The following is a 21,808-nucleotide window of genomic DNA, read 5'->3' on the forward strand; positions in this document are numbered from 1 at the left end:
GTTAGCCACAGAGTATTTACCAAGATTATAGTGGTAATGGCAGCTTATCTCCGCCAGCAGGGGATAAGAATTTTTCCATATGTCGACAATCTTTTAATCTTGGCACAGTTGCAGGAATTGCTCCTATGTTATCTGCAACAGACAATTTGTCTGCAGAAGCACGGGTGGCTCATGAATTGGGCAAAATCGTCTCTTGGGGCCTGTACTGGATTCAAGTCTTCAGAGAGTAATGTTACCTCTGAACAAGATATCCAAGGTTCAGTCAGGGATTCATGACTTGCTACACAGTCAAACTGTATCCATTCACGTAGCAATGCGTGTGGTGGGTTTGATGGTGTCAACATTCAACATGGTGGAGTATGCACAATTCCACTCGAGGCCTCTGCAGCGTCTCATTCTTGCCAAATGGAATGGGTTGCATCAGACGATAAAAACACAGACTATGGTTCTTACAATAGAAGTAAGAAGGTCATTAGCCTGGTGGCTACAGACATCCCATCTGGACAAAGAGAGACCCTTTTGGATATCAGATTTGGAAATTCTGACCACAGATGCCAGTCGCCGGGGCTGGGGAGCAGTGTCAGGAAGGTTGTGGTTCCAGGGGCAATGGACCAAGGAAGAAGGTTTCCTGCCAATAAATATATTGGAACATCGGGCCATATACATGGCACTGATTCAGGCAAAGGACATTCTTCGGGGGAAAACCAGTCCAGATCCGCTCGGACAATGCGACGGCAGTAGCATACCTCGACCATCGGGGAGGAACTCGCAGCCGAAAAGCGATGGAGGCAAGTCACATACTAAAATGGGCAGAACTTCGTCAACCAGCCTTGTCCGCAGTGTTCTTTCCGAGAGTCCTAAACTGGGAAGCGGACTTTCTCAGTCGACACGCCATTCAGGCAAGCGAATGGGCTCTACACCCGGAGGTCTTCCAGACTCTAGTAGAAAAGTGGGGGTTGCCAGAGATCGATCTCATGGCGTCCCGTCTGAACAACAAAGTGCTCACATACGGGTCAAGAACAAAGGATCCCAGAGCGATCTTTGTGGATGCCCTGTCGGTGAGATGGGACTTTCATCTGGCTTATGTGTTTCCTCCAATCACCCTAATCCCCATGGTGGTGAGAAAGATAAAGCAAGGGAAAGTTGCTGTGATACTAATAGCTCCAGCTTGTCCCAGAAGGCATTGGTACACATCTGCAGAGAATGTTGATGGATGCTCCACTTCTGCTCCCTCAACGTCCAGATCTACTGATGCAGGGTCCTTGTTATCAGAGACATCTGGATCGACTGCCTTTGACGGCGTGGCTCTTGAAAACTCTATCCTGAAGTCAAGAGGATTCTCACAACAGGTAATTCACACTATGCTCAGAGCAAGGAAACCTTCCTCAGCTCGCATTTATCACCGAATATGGCAAACCTATATTCATTGGTGCAGTGAATGGAAAATGGACCCTAAGTCTTTCAGAGTTTCCAGGGTCTTAGCATTCCTTCAGGCAGGAATGGATAAAGGTTTGAAGGTGGCTTCCTTGAGAGTGCAAGTGTCAGCATTGACTGGTTCCAAAAGAAAATTGTGTGTACTTTTTTTCCAGGGAATGCTGCGCCTTCAACCTCCTTTTGTTCCTCCTACAGTGCCTTGGGACTTAAGTCTAGTTCTGAAAGCCCTTCAAGTTCCCCCATTTGAACCACTTAATAAAGTGGATCTTAAATGGTTGACAGCTAAAGTTCTCTTTCTACATGGCTATGGCGTCAGCTAGAAGAGTATCATATTTAGGGGCATTATCATGTCTTTCCTCATTTCTGATTTTTTTTTATCCTGATAAAGCAGTTCTCAGAACTAGATCTGGGTATCTTCCGAAGGTGGTGTCTAAATTCCACCTTAATGAAGAAATTGTAGTCCCGGCTTTCCAGGTACCGGGCCTTTCTGCGGGAGATGCATCGCTGGATGTGGTCCGTGCATTAAGGATCTATGTGGATCGTACCAATGCCATCAGAAAGACAGATTCTCTCTTCATTCTCTACGGATTTCACAAGAGAGGATGGCCTGCTGATAAGCAGACGCTGGCAAGTTTGCTTCGGGAAGAAACATATTCTCAGGCTGATCTTCCTGACCGGCTAATGTGTCTGCTCACTCTACTCGTAAGGTAGGTCCACCATGGACAGCACAACGTGGTGCTTCAGCAGAACAGATATGTAAGGCAGCCACATGTTCTTCCGTTAACACTTTCATTAGACATTATGCCATGGATACCTTTGCCTCTAAAGACGCTGAATTCGGACAAAGGATTCTCCTGTCCAATCAGGAGCGTCCCCACCACTAAATTGCTTTGGGAAATCCCATTGTTATCTTGCGGATAACCTGTGGACCCTGCCGGAGAAATATACGTTATGGTAAGAACTTACCGTTGATAATGGTAGTCCACAGGATCCACAGGGATCCCACCCTGACGCACCTGATTTGACGACCCTTTTACTCACTAACTTCTTCCTTCTTGTACGGAAGGGTGTGCACGTGTTCTTATCGCCTGATTAGGGCTATCTATGATGCTCCTTCCTTGAGGTTTGCCTGAGTCAGGAGGCGGGGATATATGGACGGGCCCGTTGCATGCTGGGAGGATGGAAAGCTTTGACCGATTGGTGCAAATTCGCTGTTGCTTCATCATATCCCAGGAGAAATACCGTTATCAACGGTAAGTTATTACCATAACGTATATTTTCCCCTCACTATTGTGCCGGTGACATTCCTAGTAGAGAGAGGAGGAAGACTGATCACCATGTTTAGCAGGTTGATGAAGAAATATGGACGCAGAGAAGAGCAAATCTTCCTCTGCCTCTAGAATTTGGCAGACCACAGTGATGCCATTGTCAGTCTATTAATCAGCAGGCAGTATTGCTAACGATTTGTTCCCCTCCACTATACAGGAATACTTCAGAGTCCGTCAAGTGTTCTCTCTTTGTCTAACAAAATTAAAAAAAGAAAAAAGGGGAGCTTATCCTGAGTGCACAAGTAGCACTTACTGAGCCTCCTCACGCTGCGTTATCCGTCAGCTATCCCCGGAGTGGGGTCATTACTGACCCTTCTCAATAGAGAAACGTATTCATTACATCTTGATTATTCAGTAGACCCAAGAAAGAAATCTGCCAGTCTCTCTCACAGATGGGGGGGAATATCAGCTCCCCGCAGATCGGTTACACTTCTGTTAAATGTCAAGTGCCCCTTCAACAACACAAAAGAGGAGAAAGAAAGGACGCTTCCTATTCGGCGAGTCATTAGATTGCCGGCGTATTCTGGAGAGGACACCTGTGTCAGGATGCAGATATCATCCTGAAGGGGGCAAGAGCTGGAATAATGTGACATCCTATTCAGTGGGGAGGATGAGGTCACGTCCGCATCATACTGTATACCACTCTATAGTGTAATCTAGAGTGTACCGTTACTTTTGGGATAGATCCCAACTTTTATCCCATTCCTGGTAGCAGTCCTCGGCAAAGTATTTACTTTGAATAGGAGTGCCTAAGTTTGCTCTACCAGGAACACCCGTTGGTCTTTGTTTGGTAAAGTTGGACATTGTCCAGGTCGCGACCCCCGCAGTCCCAAAAGGAGCTGACGTTGGTCCCCGTAAGTTGTGCCGGATGTTGTATTTCCTGACCAGGAGTTTCTTATTGGCGCATTATTCCTAGTGAGCATCTTAAAGTGATTTGCCCTTGAATTGCCATCATGTTGGGGCAATGTGTGGGAGACGCAAGCATTATTTTAATTGTGAAGTCTAATGCAGCGTGGTCAGGGGTAGGCCTGCCCCCTTGGTTGCTTTCAACTATTCTGGCATACTTTTACATAGAAACAGGTGAGTTGCACAGTGGTTAGTGTTGCTGACTCACAGCACATGGAGTACTGTGCTCTGTTCCAAACAGGGCCCTATATATGTGTGCTGTAGCCGTGTTTCTGAAGGTTTCCTTAGGGTATGTTAATTGGTTGATGGTTAAACTGACTCGAGTGTGTATGTTTTGAAATTAGATTGTAAGCTCCCCCAGGCCAGGGACTGATGCGAATGATTACATATTCTCCTTGAATCGATGCGTCCTATATTGGCACTAGATTAGTAAATATTAGTGATTAGTCCCAGAATCCTCGTAGTCCTACATAAATCCTGGCCAGTACACCAGTTGGACAATACAGCTGAGAGCTGCGGTTATATGTTAGTTGTAGCGTACTTTGTACTCGCAGACACTGCGGTGCCTCCACCAGTACATGAAATGCCGCCGGTTCTGTCCGTGTTGGCACCCGCTGCCTCTTGCCTAAAAGTGGACTCCTGGATCAGAGGGTGGTCCTCCCCATCCTCCCGTTCAGCCTGTCCTCACTCATTGCCTTGTCCGTCATTTATACAGCAGATGCCCCGGTAGTAAAGTCAGCAAACAGCAGCTGATGATAAGCAATTGTTGAGCGCACCAGAAAACTCTTTCTCTTCACATTTAAACATCAAAACAATCAGGCGTAATTGCTGTAAGTAATTGGCTTGCGGGGCGGTGGTGCCATTACTGATAAGAGCCTTTGTTTTGTTGCTCCGCGGATAATAGCCGAGCAGTACGGGGCTGTAATGTCTATCGGCAAAAGTAATCAGTATCCCATCGTTTTGTCATTTTCAGATATTTTTTTTTTTTTCTCCCCGAGAGTTTCAATTCACTTTTATTTAGTCATCGTAACTGTAATTGGCCTCATTAGCGAAGTGCAGCCATCAGAATGTATTTGATCCATAGCTGTGACTGTTCTGCTGTATTATATGAATGCAGGGATAGCAGCGTTGTACAGTGGTCAGTACTAGGTGCTGCAAGAGGCTTTTACCTGGTGCCCGCTCCCCCGTCATACAGCGGCACGTCCCCAGGGGATCTACACCCAGTGTAGCAGCCATTTTGAATCTGCTTATCAGTTCATTAGGAAATATTGACGGCTTTGAGGCATGAAGTGCCTTGTGCCTCGGCGACAGACGCTTGTTCTTTGTGAATTGATGGCCTGCATTCACACGGATATCGGTTCAGCTCACAAAATGTTAAACACATCTGCGGCTTGTATTGACTTGGCGCACTCTGCATTAATATTAGTGACACCCAGAACCCTCCTAATGCATCGCTGTACGGAGAGGCCTCTCGCCTACGCTCCACGGCCGCTCAGACGGAAAGCTCATCTGTTTAGTACACACAATGGTCATTAGTGACAGGTGAACGCAGATATTGATACTGAGTGGCAGCTTACATACTCGGCAGTGTCGTACTCAACGTATCTCAAAGGAACCCCTTCTTTCCCATTGCTTCTGTTGTGGGGAAAGCGGTGCCTCTGCTCTATAGAAGATGGTCGCCAATAAAAGATCAGGACATCGTTTTGGATGCTTGTCGGGCCTTTACGCGCACAATTGGACCTGCTGACATGAGCGTCTGACAGTGCACGCAGTCACTGTTCTCCTGCCAGGTGTGCGTATATGGTGCATATTAGAACAGGTTACCCACCTGGCCAATGGTGCTCTGCTGGCGACTGGATGGCAGCAGCATGGCATCTGTACACTATGGGTCCATGATGGAGGACTGGAGTTAAATGTATGAGGAAAAACAGGACTTTTCTCCTAGTCCGCAGAGGATGCTGGGGTCCACTTCATGACCATGGGGTATAGACGGTTCCGCAGGAGCCATGGGCACTCTTAAGACTTTTCAATGGGTGTGAACTGGCTCCTCCCTCTATGCCTCTCCTCCAGACCTCAGTTATAGGAACCGTACCCAGGGAGACGGACATTTCGAGGAAAGGATTTACTTTAATACTAATGGTGAGATACATACTAGCTCACACCTCAACCATGCCGCACAACATGGCATTCAACATAACACACGCCAACAGGCATGAACCGATTACAGCAAACATGCTGAAACTAATAAAACACATGTGTAACTCTAATAAACAAAACTGCAGGTAAAGTACGCACTGGGACGGGCGCCAGCATCCTCTATGGACTAGGAGAAAAGGATTTACCGGTAGGTATCAAAATCCTGTTTTCTCATACGTCCTAGAGGATGCTGGGGTCCACTTCATGACCATAGGGTTTATACCAAAGCTCCAGTACGGGCGGGAGAGTGCGGATGACCCTGCAGCACCGATTGACCGAACTTGAGGTCTTCATCGGCCAAGGTGTCAAACGTGTAGAATTTTGCAAATGTGTTTGACCCCGACTAAGTAGCTGCTCGGCAAAGTTGCAATGCCGAGAACCCCCGGGCAGCCGCCCAGGATGAGCCCAGCTTCCTAGCGGAATGGGCCTTCACCGACGTTGGTAACGGCAATCCATCCGTAGTATGAGCGTGCTGAATTGTACTTCTGATCCAACGCGCAATAGTCTGCTTGGAAGCAGGACACCCAGTCTTGTTGGGAGCATACAGGACAAACAAAGACTCTGTTTTCCGTATTCGAGCTGTTCTAGCGACATAAATCTTCAAAGCTCTAACCACATCTAGAGACTTTGACTCAGTGAACGTGTCAGTAACTACTGGCACCACAATAGGTTGGTTTATGTGGAAAGATGAAACCACCTTTGGAAGAAAATGTTGACGAGTTCTCAACTCTGCCCTATCTTCATGGAAGTTCAGGTAAGGGCTCTTGTGAGACAAGGCCCCCAACTCAGACACCCACCGTGCGGATGCCAATGCCAAAAGCATCACCACTTTCCAAGTGAGAAACTTCAACTCTATCTCTTGTAGAGGCTCAAACCAATCCGATTGAAGAAACTGCAACACCACATTAAGGTCCCATGGTGCCACTGGAGGCACAAATGGAGGCTGGATGTACAGAACCCCTTTCACGAAGGTCTGAACCTCTGGAAGAGAGGCCAATTGTTTTTGGAAGAACACTGACAAGGCCGAAATCTGGACCTTGATAGACCCCAATCGGAAGCCCGCCTCCACACCAGCCTGCAGAAAATGGAGAAAACGTCCCAACTGAAACTCTTCCGTAGGAGCCTTCTTGGATTCACACCAAGACACATATTTTCTCCAAAAACGGTGGTAATGTTTCGATGTTACTCCTTTCCTGGCCTGAATAAGGCTTGGGAATACCCTTATAGGCTAGGATCCGGCGCTTAACAGCCATGCCGTCAAACGTAGCCGCGGTAAGTCTTGATACACGCACGGCCCCTGCTGCAGCAGGTCCTCGCGAAGAGGAAGAGGCCGAGAATCTTCTATGAGCAACTCCTGAAGATCTGGGTACCAAGCCATACTTGGCCAGTCTGGGGCAATGAAGATTGCTCGAACTCTTGTTCTCCTTAGCACCTTTGGAATCAGCGGAAGTGGAGGGAAGACATACACCGACCGGAACACCCACTGGGCCACTAGCGCATCCACTGCTATTGCTTGAGGGTCTCTCGACCTGGAACAATATTTCTGAAGCTTCTTGTTGAGACGAGATGCCATCATGTCTACTTGAGGAACTCCCCAAAGACTTGTCACCTCTGCGAAGACTTCTTGGTGGGGGCACCACTCTCCTGGATGGAGATTGTGTCTGCTGAGGAAGTCTGCTTCCCAGTTGTCTACTCCCGGAAGGAAAATTGCCGACAGAGCCTTTACATGTCTTTCTGCCCAGAGGAGGATCTTCGTCACCTCTGCCATTGCCGCTCTGCTTTTCGTTCCGCCCTGCCTGTTTATTTACGTGACTGCTGTTATATTGTCCGACTGGATCTGCACGGAATGATCTTGAAGAAGATGTACCGCTTGTTGAAGGTCGTTGTAAATGGCTCTCAATTCCAGCACGTTTATGTGAAGGCAGGCTTCCTGACTTGACCATTTTCCTTGGAAGTTTTTAACCTGAGTGACAGCTCCCCAGCCTCGGAGACTTGCATCCGTGGTTACCAGGACCCAGTCCTGAATCCCGAACCTGCGTCCCTCTAGTAGGTGGGAACTGTGTAGCCACCACAGGAGCGAAATCCTGGCTTTTGACAACAGGATTATCTTCCGGTGCATGTGTAGGTGGGATCCCGACCACTTGTCCAACAGGTCCCGCTGGAATACCCTGGCATGGAACCTGCCAAACTGTATGGCCTCGTAGGCCGCCACAATCTTCCCCAACAACCGAATGCACTGATGGATCGACACACTCAGTGGTTTCAATATCTGTTTTACCATTTTCTGTATTTTCAGAGCCTTTTCCACCGGAAGAAATACTCTCTGAACTTCTGTGTCCAGAATCATCCCGAGAAAAGACAATCTTGTCGTTGGTTCCAACTGTGACTTTGGATAATTTATGATCCAACCGTGTTATTGGAGTATTGACAGGGAGAGTGTGATGTTTTGTAACAACTGCTCCCTGGATCTCACCTTTATCAGGAGATCGTCTAGATAAGGAATTATATTGACTCCTTTTTGACGCAGGAGAACCATCATCTCCGCCATCACCTTGGTGAATACCCTCGGCGCCGTGGAGAGACCGAAAGGTAACGTCTGGAATTGGTAATGGCAATCCTGTACCGCGAATCTCAGATAAGCCTGGTGAGGAGGATAAATTGGAACATGCAGGTAAGCATCTTTTATGTCTACAGACACCATGTAGTCCCCCTCCTCCAGACTGGAAATCACTGCCCTCAGTGATTCCATTTTGAACTTGAATCGTTTCAAGTAGAGATTCAGATTTTTCAGGTTTAGGATCGGTCTGACCGAGCCGTCCGGCTTCGGAACTACAAAAAGCCTTGAATAAAACCCCTCCCCTTGTTGTGGCAAAGGTACCAGGACTATGACCTGATCCTGACATAATTTTTGGATTGCCGCTGTTACTGCTTCCCTTTCTGGAAGAGAAGCTGGCATGGTCGATTTGAAAAATCGGCATGGGGGAACGTCTTGAAACTCCAGGTTGTATCCCTGGGACACTATTTGCAACACCCAGGGATCCAGGCCAGGCAGAATTCAACCTTGGCTGAACAGTTTGAGACGTGCCCCCACCTGAGAAGCCTCCCGCAAAGGAGCCCCAGCGTCATGCTGAAGATTTGGCAGAAGTAGGGGTAGACTTCTGCTCCTGGGAACCTGAAGCTGCTGTGGACTTCTTTCCCTTTTCCCTTCCCCTACCCGCAAAGAAGGGGGAACCTCTCGCTTTTTTGTATTTATTGTGCCGAAAGGACTGCATGTGCGGGTGATATGTCTTTTTTTGCCAGTGCAGGCGCAAAGGGCAAAAATGTCGACTTACCTGCGGTAGCCGCCGAGACTAACGCATCCAGTCCATCGCCAAATAAGGCCTCCCGTTTATATGGGAGAGCCTCCATATTTCTTTAGGAATCTACATCCGCGTTCCACTGGCGAATCCACAACGCCCGCTGAGCCGATACTGCCATGGTAGCGGCTTGTGAACTCAAGAGTCCAATATCTGTCATCGCTTCTAGCATGTAGGCGGCAGCGTCTTTGATATTCCCTAACTTAAGGAGTATCTCATCTTTATCAATCGTGTCAATTTCTGATGACACGCTATCTGACCATTTTTCAATAGCGCGACTCACCCACGCGCAAGCATTTGTGGGCCTGAGCAGGGTACCATTGGCAACATAATGGATTTCATGTAGTTTCCATCTTTTGGTCTGCCGGCTCTTTTAGTGAAGCCGTGCCAGGTGCAGGGAGAATTACCTTCTTTGTCAACCTGGACAGTGCACTGTCTAACACAGGGGGTGACTTTCCTGTTCTCCACCGGGAAAGGATAAGCTTTCTGAATTCTCTTGGAAATACGAAATTTCTTTTCGGTATTCACCCACATCCCTTCAAAGAGTGTATTAAGCTCGTGGGAAGGAGGGAAAGTGACCTTAGATTTCTTTTCTTTATAGAAATAAGCCTTCTCCTGAGGTACAGGAGTGGCTTCCGTGACTTCCAGAACTTCTCTTATAGCCACAATCATATATTGTATATTTTTTGCCAATTTAGGATCTGTTTCTCTGGAGTCACTATTGTCGACACAAGAATCAGTGTCTTTGTCGGTATCAGTATTCACAATATTCGCAAATGGTCTCTTATGCGACCCGGAGGGGTCGCCTGCGGATGGAAGAACAGAACCCTGAAAATCACATCCTCCACAGATTTTCTCCAGCACTCAGCATGAGATTCAGACTTATCTAATCTCCTATTGATATGATGCATACTATCACGTATTTCTTTGGGTGTAGTATGGTATGCCGGCGGTCGGGCTCCCGGCGACCAGCATACCGGCACCGGGAGCCCGACCGCTGGCATACCGACAGTGTGGCGAGCGCAAATGAGCCCCTTGTGGGCATGGTGGCGCGCCACGCTATTTTATTCTCCCTCCAGGGGGGGGGCGTGGACCCCCACGAGGGAGAATAGGTGTCGGTATGCCGGCTGTCGGGATTCCGGCGCCGGTATACTGTGCGCCGGGATCCCGTCAGCCGGCATACTGAAGACCACCCATTTCTTTCACCCATGTAGGCTCTTGGTGTGCCGGCAGCGCCACCACATTACACTTCTGTGTCTCTAAAATGGTTTCCTCCGTGGAGGAACTCCCTGCCTCTGACATGTCTTACACACGTGTACAACACACACATAGACACACTGGGACTTATAGGGGACAGACCCACAGTAAAATCTGTCAGAGGGACACAGTTTAGGAGCAGCCAGTTCACAACCCCAGTGCCAGTATCTAATGCCTGTGAACACAGAATGCCCACTGACATGCAGCACTTTTTACACACTTGTAAAGCACCAAATTCGCTTGTGCCCCCCCCCCCTGTTTTGCACCCTGATACTTGTTGTAGTCAGAAGTGAAGGAGGACCAGCGATGTCTCTGCAGCCTGAGGAGAGAGAAAATGGCACTGAGCAGTGTGCTGGCTGCCTGAGAAAGAAGCTCCGCCCTTTTTACCTCAGAAACTTTTCACAATATTTATACTGGCGGGGGTAGAGCTGTGCCTGGGCATCTTGTGCCCCCTTTTTGCCAGTTTATATAGGTATTTTTGCTGCCCAGCCCCCCCCCGCGCGTCCTGCACCCTGCAGTGCCTGTATAAGGTAATAGAGAAATGAGACAGAGCATCTGATTGGTTGCTATGGGCAGCATCACCAATTATCTGTTTTAGAAAGCTTTAGTAAATTTACCCAAATAAGTGGGAACCGCCATGTTGTGGGTGAACACACGCTATATTAATCAGCAGCCGGCCTATCAAATCACTAGGGATGAATGACATCACTGAGGCAAGACCAAACAAAATTCTGACCCTAACTCTCTATCAAACTACCGTCCCATCTCTCAGCTCCCATACCCCTCCAAGCTACTCGAGAGACTTGCCTACACTCGCCTCACACACTTTCTTAACTCACTCAACTTATTGGACCCACCTCAGTCCGGATTTCGCTCCCAACACTCCACAGAAACAGCACTGACTAAAGTAGTGAATGATCTGGTCACTGCGAAGTTTAAAGGCCATTACTCACTACGTATTCTTCTAGATCTCTCTGCTGCTTTTGACACTGTTGACCATTCTCTTCTCATAAAAACACTGCAGTCCCTAGGTCTTCAAGACACAGTCCTCTCTTGGTTCCTATCCTACTTATCTAATCACTACTTCAGTGTCCGTTTCTGTGAATCCACCTACTCTTCGCTACCTCTTTCAGTTGGAGTACCACAAGGCTCGGTCTTAGGTCCTCTTCTTTTCTCTATCTATACCTCATCTCTTGGTAAACTAATCAGCTCTTTTGGATTTCAGTATCATCTGTACGCAGATGATACCTCAAATCTGCCTATCCTCCCCTGATTTGTCTCTGCCTGTATTGGGCCGTGTCACTGAATGCCTCTCTGCCATTTCATCTTGGATGTCATCTCGCCACCTCAAACTTAATATTTCCAAAACTGAGTTAATTATATTTCTGCCGGCCAATAGTAGGTACCAACCTGATATCTCTATCACTGTTGAAAACTTAACAATCTACCCTACCCCACAAGCTCGCTGCCTAGGTGTCATTCTTGACTCTGATCTGTCCTTTGCTCCCCACATTCAATCTGTCTCAAGATCATGTTACATACATCTAAGAAACATATCCAAAATACGACCATATCTTACACAAGACACTGCTAAAACTCTAATCCACGCTCTCATTATCTCCCGCATTGATTATTGCAATAGTCTACTTACTGGTCTTACCAAAAAGAGACTCTCACCACTACAATCCATTCTGAATGCAGCTGCGAGACTAATATTCCTCGCTAGACGTTCGTCTGCAGACCCACTTTGCCAGTCCCTCCATTGGTTACCTGTATTCTACCGTATTCAATATAAAATACGGTTACTTACATACAAGGCCATTAACCAAACTACACCAACGTACATCACTTCACCCATCTCAAAATATCTCCCAACCCGGCCCCTTGATTCTTCACAAGATCTACGTCTCTCATCGGGTGTAGTAGGGTATGCCAGCGGTCGGGCTCCCGGCTACCAGCATACCGGCGCCGGGAGCCCAACCGCCGGCATACCGACAGCGTGGCGAGCGCAAATGAGCCCCTTGCGGGCTCGCTGCGGGCACGGTGGCGCGCTACTCACACCGCGCTATTTATTCTCCCTCCAGGGGGGTCGTGGACCCCCACGAGGGAGAAAATCTGTCGGTATGCCGGCGCCGGTATACTGTGCGCCGGGATCCCGACAGTCGGCAACCTGAAGACCACCCCTTCCATCCACACTCATTACTTGCTCCCATGCACGATTGCAGGACTTTCTTCGGGCTGCACCCACTCTGTGGAATGCCCTACCACGCACAATAAGACTCTCCTCTAGTCTTCAAACCTTCAAGCGTTCCCTGATAACTCACCTATTCAGACAAGCTTATCAAATTCCAGAACCGCTCACATTACCTTCATAGCTTTCCTATCCAATGATATCCCCACAATACAGTCCACACATCCCCCACATATTTCCTCTTTCTTCACTCTCCCTCCCTCCTGACCCTGGTTCATCACTGCTGTGATGTGATATCATACAGCCCACCAAGAACCTCTGCAATCTGGTGGACAACTATGCAATAGATAGCACCTATCCTCGTGTATCAATGCCTGTTTCCCCATGGAGTGTAAGCTTGCGAGCAGGGCCCTCCTACCACTGACTGTTTGTTTTTACCCGGTTTTGTCTTCTAATTGTGTCCAGTTGTAAAGCGCAGCGGAATTTTCTGCGCTATATAAGAAACTGTTAATAAATAATAATAAGACAAGTGTATGTGGAGGACATTTCTGGGATCCAGTTATTAGGGAGCCGATAACTATAAGCTACAGCGACCCATCGATTACTAAGTTCCATTAGCACACATGGGTGGATAGCGCCCGGGCCTGGTACTTCTTATGTCTGAAACTTTCTATTTACTCCTGAGGGTTGTCACTTGTCCCAGTCCTAGCTCACACTGTGCTGTCTCTCTTCCAGGGGCCACACGGTAAAGGCAGTGTGCGAATCCTTCCACATGGCCAAGGACGCCGGATTCAAAGTGGTGTCTCACATGATGCCGGATCTACCTAACGTGGGCCTGGAGCGAGACATCGAACAGTTCATAGTAAGTAACAGATGCGTTTCTCAGCCATCGCCGGACCACAATCTCTGCATTATTATATAGCACCAGCACATACCGTTATACACATCTGTTGGGTGTAGAGCTGCCTTATTGTCTGTGATGTGAGGATGGGAATGGAGGCAGCAGTAAGCCACAGACTGAGAGTTATATAGTGGAAGGAGCAGAGTCCCCAGCAGCACAGAGTATATCAGGAGAGGAGTGATGTGATTGGACAGGGCTGCATGTGACGGGGGCAGTGACATGATGTGAGGAGGGGAATGGAGGCAGCAGTAAGCCACAGACTGAGAGTTATATAATGGAAGGAGCAGAGTCCCCAGCAGCACAGAGTATATCAGGAGAGGAGTGATGTGATAGGACAGGGCTGCATGTGACAGGGGCAGTGACATGATGTGAGGAGGGGAATGGAGGCAGCAGGAAGCCACAGACTGAGAGTTATATAATGGGAGGAGCAGGGTCCCCAGCAGCACAGAGTATATCAGGAGATGAGTGATGTGTCAGTGAGGATAGGGCTGCATGTGACAGAGGCAGTGACATGATGTGAGGAGGGGAATGGAGGCAGCAGGAAGCCACAGACTGAGAGTTATATAGTGGGGGGAGCAGGGTCCCCAGCAGCACAGAGTATATCAGGAGAGGAGTGATGTGTCAGTGAGGACAGGGCTGCATGTGACAGAGGCAGTGACATGATGTGAGGAGGAGAATGGAGGCAGCAAGAAGCCACAGACTGAGAGTTATATAGTGGGAGGAGCAGGATCCCCAACAGCACAGAGTATATCAGGTGATGAGTGATGTGTCAGTGAGGACAGGGCTGTATGTGACAGGGGCAGTGACATGATGTGAGGAGGGGAATGGAGGCAGCAGGAAGCCACAGACTGGGAGTTATATAGTGGGAGGAGCTGGGTCCCCAGCAGCACAGAGTATATCAGGAGATGAGTGATGTGTCAGTGAGGACAGGGCTGCATGTGACAGGGGCAGTGACATGATGTGAGGAGGGGAATGGAGGCAGCAGGAAGCCACAGACTGGGAGTTATATAGTGGGAGGAGCAGGGTCCCCAGCAGCACAGAGTATATCAGGAGATGAGTGATGTGTTAGTGAGGACAGGGCTGCATGTGACAGGGGCAGTGACATGATGGGAGGAGGGGAATGGAGGCAGCAGGAAGCCACAGACTGAGAGTTATATAGTGGGAGGAGCAGTGTCCCCAGCAGCACAGAGTATGTCAGGAGATGAGTGATGTGTCAGTGAGGACAGGGCTGCATGTGACAGGGGCAGTGACATGATGTGAGGAGGGGAATGGAGGCAGCAGGAAGCCACAGACTGAGAGTTATATAGTGGGAGGAGCAGGGTCCCCAGCAGCACAGAGTATATCAGGAGATGAGTGATGTGTCAGTGAGGACAGGGCTGCATGTGACAGGGGCAGTGACATGATGTGAGGAGGGGAATGGAGGCAGCAGGAAGCCACAGACTGGGAGTTATATAGTGGGAGGAGCAGGGTCCCCAGCAGCACAGAGTATATCAGGAGATGAGTGATGTGTTAGTGAGGACAGGGCTGCATGTGACAGGGGCAGTGACATGATGGGAGGAGGGGAATGGAGGCAGCAGGAAGCCACAGACTGAGAGTTATATAGTGGGAGGAGCAGGGTCCCCAGCAGCACAGAGTATGTCAGGAGATGAGTGATGTGTCAGTGAGGACAGGGCTGCATGTGACAGGGGCAGTGACATGATGTGATGAGGGGAATGCAGGCAGCAGGAAGCCACAGACTGAGAGTTATATAGTGGGAGGAGCAGGGTCCCCAGCAGCACAGAGTATATCAGGAGATGAGTGATATGTCAGTGAGGACAGGGCTGCATGTGACAGGGGCAGTGACATGATGTGATGAGGGGAATGCAGGCAGCAGGAAGCCACAGACTGAGAGTTATATAGTGGGAGGAGCAGGGTCCCCAGCAGCACAGAGTATATCAGGAGAGGAGTGATGTGTCAGTGAGGACAGGGCTGCATGTGACAGGGGCAGTGACATGATGTGAGGAGGGGAATGGAGGCAGCAGGAATCCACAGACTGAGAGTTATATAGTGGGAGGAGCAGGGTCCCCCAGCAGCACAGAGTATATCAGGAGATAAGTGATGTGTCAGTGAGGACAGGGCTGCATGTGACAGGGGCAGTGACATGATGTGAGGAGGGGAATGGAGGCAGCAGGAAGCCACAGACTGAGAGTTATATAGTGGGAGGAGCAGGGTCCCCAGCAGCACAGAGTATATCAGGAGAGGAGTGATGTGTCAGTGAGGACAGGGCTGCATGTGACAGGGGCAGTGACATGATGTGAGGAGGGGAATGGAGGCAGCAGGAATCCACAGACTGAGAGTTATATAGTGGGAGGAGCAGGGTCCCCCAGCAGCACAGAGTATATCAGGAGATAAGTGATGTGTCAGTGAGGACAGGGCTGCATGTGACAGGGGCAGTGACATGATGTGAGGAGGGGAATGGAGGCATCAGGAAGCCACAGACTGGGAGTTATATAGCGGGAGGAGCAGGGTCCCCAGCAGCACAGAGTATATCAGGAGATGAGTGATGTGTCAGTGAGGACAGGCTGCATGTGGCAGGTACATGATGTGAGGTTCCTGTTACACGGATACATGGAGATTGTGGAGATTGTTGCTGTGCATCCAGTTTGTAGCCATTATAAGCGGTGCACTTGTTCCCTTCTGTAATGCAGCTGTCCGGGGTGTAGTATAGGGAGGATGCGTGTCAGATGTTACACATCACAGATAAGCATAAAAGTAGACCTTCCGCATACACTGAGCATCAGACCCTTGTTCTGATCAGTAGCAGGCTGCGTGGTATCTGTGTGACCTGATGCTACCCAGCGCACTTTATAAAGGGATGACTGGTCTCTTATGGGCTTTTTCCTACCATTACAGTCTAATATAAAACGTTAGCCAGAACATTGGGTTGTATTGGTAACGCATCAAAATAGTCTAATGGGCCCTACACACTTAGCGTCGTTGACGGGCGATATGAACGATATCGTTCAGAAATGAACGATATATCGTTCATATCGTTTAGTATGGAGTCACCGGCGATGAACGATGCGCGTCCCCGTGGTCGATTATCGTTGGTTTTCCATCTTTTTTCGGTACAAGTCAATTTGGACGATAACCATCATCATTCAGATCGATCATCGTCCAAATTGCTGACATTGCGAGATGTGTAGGGCCCTTAAGTCACATGCTCATTTTGCCATTTTCCCAGCACACGTGTGTTATTGAGCTCTTGGTGGTCGTACCTAAGTGGTCACTGCGTTTTGCATCTTGGTGGCATTGCAGACTCAGCGCACCAGAGATGCAGAGGAAGCACAGCGGAACTTGGCACGAGGAAAAGCTGCGGCTGCTGCATCGCGACACTTCATATACAGATTCAGACTCACACACAGATGTACGGATTGCTACATCAGATTGATCGGTGCGGTGCAGTTCTGTCGCTCCCAGTTTTATTTATGAGAGTAAGATGCACATTTGGGGTGAGAAAGTTGCTCCGCGCTGAGAGGGGCAGTTATACAGTAGTAGAGGCCACGTCTGTACATTGCCATGACGTGAGCAGCCTCCATTTTCCCTGCAGCTATAACAGCCATCTACAGGGGGAGCTGTACCGTCCTGGCGCTGGAATTCTGAGTGCCCGTAGCACAAAACCCACCGTCATTTAGGCAGATACTCATCAATTCGTCACTTGTGGAAGAAACCAAAGGATTTACATTAAGGAGGGAGTAGAGTGTCAGTCAGTGTTTTGGGGCATATTTGCACTTACTCTGTATAAAGCACAGTTGCGTGGACTGTATAAAGCACAGTTGCGTGGACGCTCCCTCACCGGCTTTCCTTCATTATGTGCAGTGGACGGTCCCATTGTAGGATACCTGGCTGCAGGAGTGCGCCCTCAGGTGGTGATGCCGGGGATTACCATCTTTCATGCATCGCAGGTTTATGTAGACTGTAGAGGGCAATCTGTGCCCTTATCATTAGACATTGTCGCACAGCTGCTTTCAGCAGGGGAAGTTTCCTATATTTAGTATTTGCCTTTACGTCAGTATGGTGACCAGATTAGAAAATAGAGAAGCGATTTTATATATCCCTTTATTAGCGATCAGAACGTGTTATAAACAGTGTTTATAGTTGTTCCGGCCATCATCCGCGTCGCAGTGTTTTCTTCCTGTAATTCCGGTGAGTCAGCAGCCCCCGATCTGCCCCCCCTCCCCCCCAGCAAATGGGAATTATACGGCGAATGGCTTTGAGTGTTCGTGGTGCCACAGATAAGATAATTAAAGTAATAGTTGAAATAAATCACGGACTGTCTGAGACACGATTAATGGGACTCTGGCCGGACCTGACACCTCATTCCCCAGATCGCGATAAACTCTTCCTCTGTTCTGCAGCTCTGCAGGAGGGGGGACAAGGTGACGCTGGCACCATAACAGGCCCTCGCGGGGGTGGGGGTGGGGGGGGGGGGAACGCTCATTAATCACCGTTCCTGTGATGGCTGCAGACTTATACCCAAGAAACAGAAGTCAATACGAGGATGCTGTTTACAAGAGGGATCTTCCAGATCTAAGTACTCTTATTGTCAGCGCTGATATCTCATTATTACGCAGCACAGTCAGCGATGTCCCAGCAATGTCATTAGGCCCAGCAGTGACCTCAATTTACTGCTGCTGTCTGTCCCAGCCCAGTGCGCTGTCCTGCCGACAAGAGAAATAGATACTTATGTACATGTGATTTCCTTGGTTTTTATTTTTAATAAATTTGCAAAAATCTCAAAAAACAAACAAACTTTTTTCACGTTGTCATTATGGGGTATTGTGTGTAGAATTTTCAGGGGAAAAAAATCATTTATTCCATTTTGGAATAAGGCTGTAACATAAAATGTGGATAAAGAGAAGCGCTGTGAATACTTTCCGGATACACTATAGTGTAGAATAAGTGATGCTTCTCCAACCCGGTAGAGCTAGTATTACTCAGTGATGTTCTGTCTATAGTATTAACTTCTTGTAAATAACAAAACCTAATCTGCCGCAGTTTGGTGACGCAGGTCATCTTAGAAGACAACCTTCTAAGAGATTGGGTGCAAGGTGGGTGTCCAGTCTCTCCCGCCGTCGTAGCACAAGAGGCAGGGGGGCACAAATCTCCTCCAGTCCTAAAACATGCGTGGGTCCTCTCTCCTGTTGTACAGAGGGACGAGCAACCAATTTATTATCCAAACTTGCCCTCCAGACAGGCAAAAGCAGCGTATCGGGAACACTAGATGACACCTAACAGTTCACAAGCATTCCTTTACCCCCCCTCTATAATTACTAATACTCTATGTATCTTGTTTTTAATGCTAAGCATGGTCAGGAGGAAGAAGCCGACTCTGTAGAAGCTAGCGAGGCGTTGTTAGAAGGTTCTACACGCAGTCACAAAAGCGGAATTTTCTCTTACGTCCTAGAGGATGCTGGGGACTCCGTAAGGACCATGGGGTATAGACGGGCTCCGCAGGAGACATGGGCACTCTAAAGACTTTAGAATGGGTGTGCACTAGCTCCTCCCTCTATGCCCCTCCTCCAGACCTCAGTTAGATCCTGTGCCCAGAGGAGACTGGATGCACTGCAGGGAGCTCTCCTGAGTTTCTCTGAAAAAGCTTTTGTTAGGTTTATTATTTTCAGGGAGCACTGCTGGCAACAGGCTCCCTGCATCGAGGGACTGAGGGGAGAGAAACAGACCTACTTTAATGTTAGGCTCTGTTTCTTAGGCTACTGGACACCATTAGCTCCAGAGGGAACGGAACGCAGGTCTCACCCTCGCCGTTCGTCCCAGAGCCGCGCCGCTGTCCTCTTCGCAGAGCCTGAAGATAGAAGCCGGGTGAGTATGTGAAGAAAGAAGACTTCAGAGGCGGCAGAAGACTTCATATCTTCATAGAGGTAACGCACAGCGGTAACGCTGTGCGCCATTGCTCCCACACTTACACAGCGGGCACTGTAAGGGTGCAGGGCGCAGGGGTGGCGTCCTGGGCAGCAATATTAACCTCTAGGGACACTGGCAGATAGATTAGATACTGCAGAGGCGGTATATTGAAACCCCCCCGCCAGTATAAATAATTTGAGCGGGACCGAAGCCCGCCGGTGAGGGGGCGGAGCTTGATCCTCCAGCACTAACCAGCGCCATTTTCTCCACAGCACACTGCAGAGAAGCTGGCTCCCCGGACTCTCCCCTGCTGAACACGGTTACAGAGGGCAAAAAAGAGGGGGAGGGGGGGGGAAGGGGGCACATTTAATTAGCGCAGTGAGTGTATTTATATATTTATATAAAAGCGCTGTACTAACTGGGATTTTATTACAGTGTCCGGTGGCGCTGGGTGTGTGCTGGCATACTCTCTCTCTGTCTCTCCAAAGGGCCTTATTGGGGAACTGTCTCCATATATATATATATATATATATATATATATATATATATATCCCTGAGTGTGTGGGGGTGTCGGTACGTGTGTGTCGGCATGTCTGAAGCGGAAGGCTCCTCTAAGGAGGAGGCAGAGCAGATGATTGTGGTGTCTCCGTTTGCAACGCCGACACCTGATTGGTTGGATATGTGGAATGTTTTAAATGCAAATGTGTCTTTATTACATAAGAGATTGGACAAAGCAGAGTCCAGGGATAAAACAGGGAGTCAATACATGGTTTTGGCTGAGTCACAGGGCCCTCCAGGGTCTCAGAAACGTCCCCTGTCCCAAGTAGCAGACACTGATACCGACACGGATTCTGACTCCAGTGTCGACTACGATGATGCGAGGTTACACCCAAGGGTGGCCAAAAGTATTCATTATATGATTATTGCAATAAAAGATGTTTTGCATATCACAGATGACCGACCCCTCTGTCCCGGACACGAGGGTATGCATGTTTAAGGAAAAGAAACCTGAGGTAACCTTTCCCCCATCTCATGAGCTGAACGCATTATTTCAAAAAGCTTGGGAAACTCCAGACAAAAAATTGCAGATTCCCAAGAGGATTCTTATGGCGAATCCTTTCCCTGCACAGGACAGGGTACGGTGGGAAGCCGCGCCCAGGGTGGACAAGGCTTTAACGCGCTTGTCCAAGAAGGTGGCGCTATCGTCTCCAGACACGGCAGCCCTCAAGGATCCTGCTGATCGCAGACAGGAAACTACCTTAAAATCAATTTATGCACATACCGGTGCTTTGCTCAGACCGGCAATAGTGTCGGCTTGGGTTTGTAGCGCTGTAGCAACTTGGACAGATACCTTGTCTGCTGACATTGATACCCTAGATAGGGATACTATTTTATTGACCTTAGGTCACATTAAAGACGCAGTCTTATATATGAGAGACGCTCAGAGAGACGTTGGACTGCTAGGTTCGAGAGCCAACGCCATGGCGATTTCTGCTAGGCGAGCCCTGTGGACCCGCCAATGGACGGGTGATGCCGACTCAAAGAGGCATATGGAAGTTTTGCCTTACAAGGGTGAGGTTTTATTTGGGGAAGGTCTCGCGGACCTGGTTTCCACAGCTACTGCAGGTAAATCTACTTTCTCTTACGTCCTAGAGGATGCTGGGGACTCCGTAAGGACCATGGGGTATAGACGGGCTCCGCAGGAGACATGGGCACTCTAAAGAACTTTTAGCATGGGTGTGCACTGGCTCCTCCCTCTATGCCCCTCCTCCAGACCTCAGTTAGATCTTGTGCCCAGAGGAGACTGGATGCACTGCAGGGGAGCTCTACTGAGTTTTGTGTGTAAAAGACTTTTGTTAGGTTTTTTATTTTCAGGGAGCTCTGCTGGCAACAGACTCCCTGCATCGTGGGACTGAGGGGAGAGAAGCAGACCTACTTAGATGATAGGCTCTGTTTCTTAGGCTACTGGACACCATTAGCTCCAGAGGGAGTCGGAACACAGGTCTCACCCTGGGGTTCGTCCCGGAGCCGCTCCGCCGTCCTCCTCGCAGAGCCGGAAGAAAGAAGCCGGGTGAGTATGAGAAGTAAGAAGACTTCTAAGGCGGCAGAAGACTTCAGATCTTCCTGAGGTAAGTGCGCAGCGGTAACGCTGTGCGCCATTGCTCCCACACAACACACACAGAGCAGGCACAGATGGGTGCAGGGCGCAGGGGGGGGCGCCCTGGGCAGCAATAAACCTCATTACTGGCACTAAAAATGTTTATTAGACTGCGGAGGCAGCAAATAAATGATCCCCCGCCATTTTTTTTGATTATTGAAGCGGGACCGAAGCCCGCCG

At 48.9% G+C, this 21,808-nt stretch overlaps 1 protein-coding gene across 1 annotated transcript in view; it reads left to right on the forward strand.

The window, feature by feature from the left end:
- The window catches only part of ELP3 (elongator acetyltransferase complex subunit 3), a 298,536-nt gene that overhangs the window by 149,586 nt on the left and 127,142 nt on the right, over positions 1–21,808 (forward strand). Inside the window, exon 9 of the mRNA XM_063915039.1 lies at positions 13,404–13,530. Coding sequence (XP_063771109.1) covers positions 13,404–13,530 — 127 coding nt within the window. The remainder of the gene's footprint in view (positions 1–13,403; positions 13,531–21,808) is intronic.

This window comes from Pseudophryne corroboree, chromosome 4, assembly GCF_028390025.1.
Source record: "Pseudophryne corroboree isolate aPseCor3 chromosome 4, aPseCor3.hap2, whole genome shotgun sequence".
NCBI classification, from domain to species: Eukaryota; Metazoa; Chordata; class Amphibia; order Anura; family Myobatrachidae; genus Pseudophryne; species Pseudophryne corroboree.